Source organism: Rhagoletis pomonella, unplaced genomic scaffold (genome assembly GCF_013731165.1).
Source record: "Rhagoletis pomonella isolate Grant_MI unplaced genomic scaffold, Rhpom_1.0 Rhpom_scaffold_00450, whole genome shotgun sequence".
Classification (NCBI taxonomy): Eukaryota; Metazoa; Arthropoda; class Insecta; order Diptera; family Tephritidae; genus Rhagoletis; species Rhagoletis pomonella.
This window is the reverse complement of record NW_023459004.1, coordinates 2048-3817: the sequence shown is the minus strand read 5'-3', so window position 1 is coordinate 3817 and position 1770 is coordinate 2048. Positions and strand designations below refer to the sequence as shown.

The window sequence follows — 1770 nt, the reverse complement described above, 5'->3', positions numbered from 1 at the left end:
GACGGCCAGATCAGCCTTCGAAGCAATAAATGGATTTCGTATCCATCCTGTACCTATTCGTGGATCATCTTCTGCCGGAAAGTAGTGCTCAAAACGGTCGACTAAATTTGTCAAATGTTCACTAATGACCCTTCGAAGGGATGGAACATCAAGTTTTTCGTCTGTATCGGCGATGGTTATTGCCAAATTTTGAAACATATCAAAGCAATCCGCTGATACTCGTCTTCTCCACACTTCCAGCTTTCGTTTCTGCCCATCGATTTTGTCTGCCATTGTAAAGCACGAAGCCATCCTTCCTTGCATGGTGGTGTTGAGCTCATTCAAGTTGGCGAAGATATCTGCCAAATAAGCTAACCTGGCTATCCAATCTATATTTTGAAATAGTGCTGACCAATCTGGTTTTTTGTCCTGGAGAAACTTGGTGAGCTCACTTCGCAACTCAAAAACTCTTGACAATACTTTGCCTCTTGACAACCAACGCACATCGGTATGCAATAGGAGCTGTTTGGGTTCAGCCCCCATACCATCGCACAGTGCAGCAAACAGTCTTGAATTTAAAGCGTTCGCCTTCACGTGGTTAACAATTTTAACAACTTCGCTGAGAACACTATTCAGTTCTGTGGACATTTTCTTGGTGGCGAGACTCTCACGGTGAATAAAACAATGCGTTGACTTGCATTCTGGTGCTAACGCCTTAATTTGTGTAACTACTCCAGAACGCCGCCCAGTCATGGCCGCAGCTCCATCCGAACATACACCAACACAGAATTTGAAATCCAACTCACATTTGTCAACGATGTACTCTCTCAGTGCCTTGAATACTTCAGAGCTAGTGGTATTTGTTGGTAGGGAACTAGAAAAGAAATACTCTTCCTTTAAGTCGTCTTTATATTGAAATCGCACATACACCATAAGAATTGCCAAATTGGCAACATCCGTAGATTCGTCCAACTGCAACGCAAAATACTTAGATGTTTTAATCTGTTCTATTAACTGATCTTCCATATCATGAGCCAGATCTTCAATACGTCGATGTATAGTGTGATCTGAGAGTGGCACTTGAGCCACTTTCTTTGCCGCCGGCTCACCCAACATTTCCCAACATTTCCCAACACACATCCTTAATACATCCTGCCACGAGTGTCTCACCGATTGTATACGGTTTTTTACCCTTAGCAATACAAGTTTTCACGTGTGACACATCAAACATTAATTTCTGACAGTTTTTTAAATCAGCACGTTTCCTTTCAAAAAATTCTTTTGGTTTTGAACTTATCATGATACAAAAAACAAGGTAGTTCCATTGTCACTTTTTCGTCGCCATATTAACAACCTGACAATTAAGCAGATTGTGACATTTCGTGCTACCATACCCAATATCTAAAATCCTTCAAATTTTCTTATTAATTTTTTGTCGATTTAAAAATCTTTGTTCTTAAGCATAGTATTTAATTCCTGTTTCACGTGAAAAAGCTGCTAAAGTGCATATAAAATTTGTTTCTGTGAAATAAGTGTGAAATTCCATAACATTTCCTCTGCAAAGTAGTATTCTGTTCACGCTTTGAAAAAGCTTGCAACATGAAGCTAGCAACACAATTTTCATGGCATTTTTAAAAACACGTGTACATTTTAAATTGTGTGAAAGCCGACATTTTATAGAATTCAGTAGCAGCGAAAACAAAGAGGGGTTAAGTGATTAAACCTTACCCAAGCCGATCGTAAAACTTGCAACGCGACTTCAGCTTATGCCTGTCGGTATTGGCAAGAATT

At 39.8% G+C, this 1770-nt stretch overlaps 1 protein-coding gene across 1 annotated transcript in view; it reads right to left on the bottom strand.

Annotated features, from left to right (window-relative positions):
* Positions 1-1095, bottom strand: part of LOC118750916 (transcription factor 20-like) — a 7398-nt gene extending 6303 nt beyond the window's left edge. The window contains exon 1 of the mRNA XM_036485661.1: positions 484-1095. Within this exon, the coding sequence (XP_036341554.1) occupies positions 484-1095 (612 nt within the window). The remainder of the gene's footprint in view (positions 1-483) is intronic.
* Positions 1096-1770: the final 675 nt, after the last annotated feature.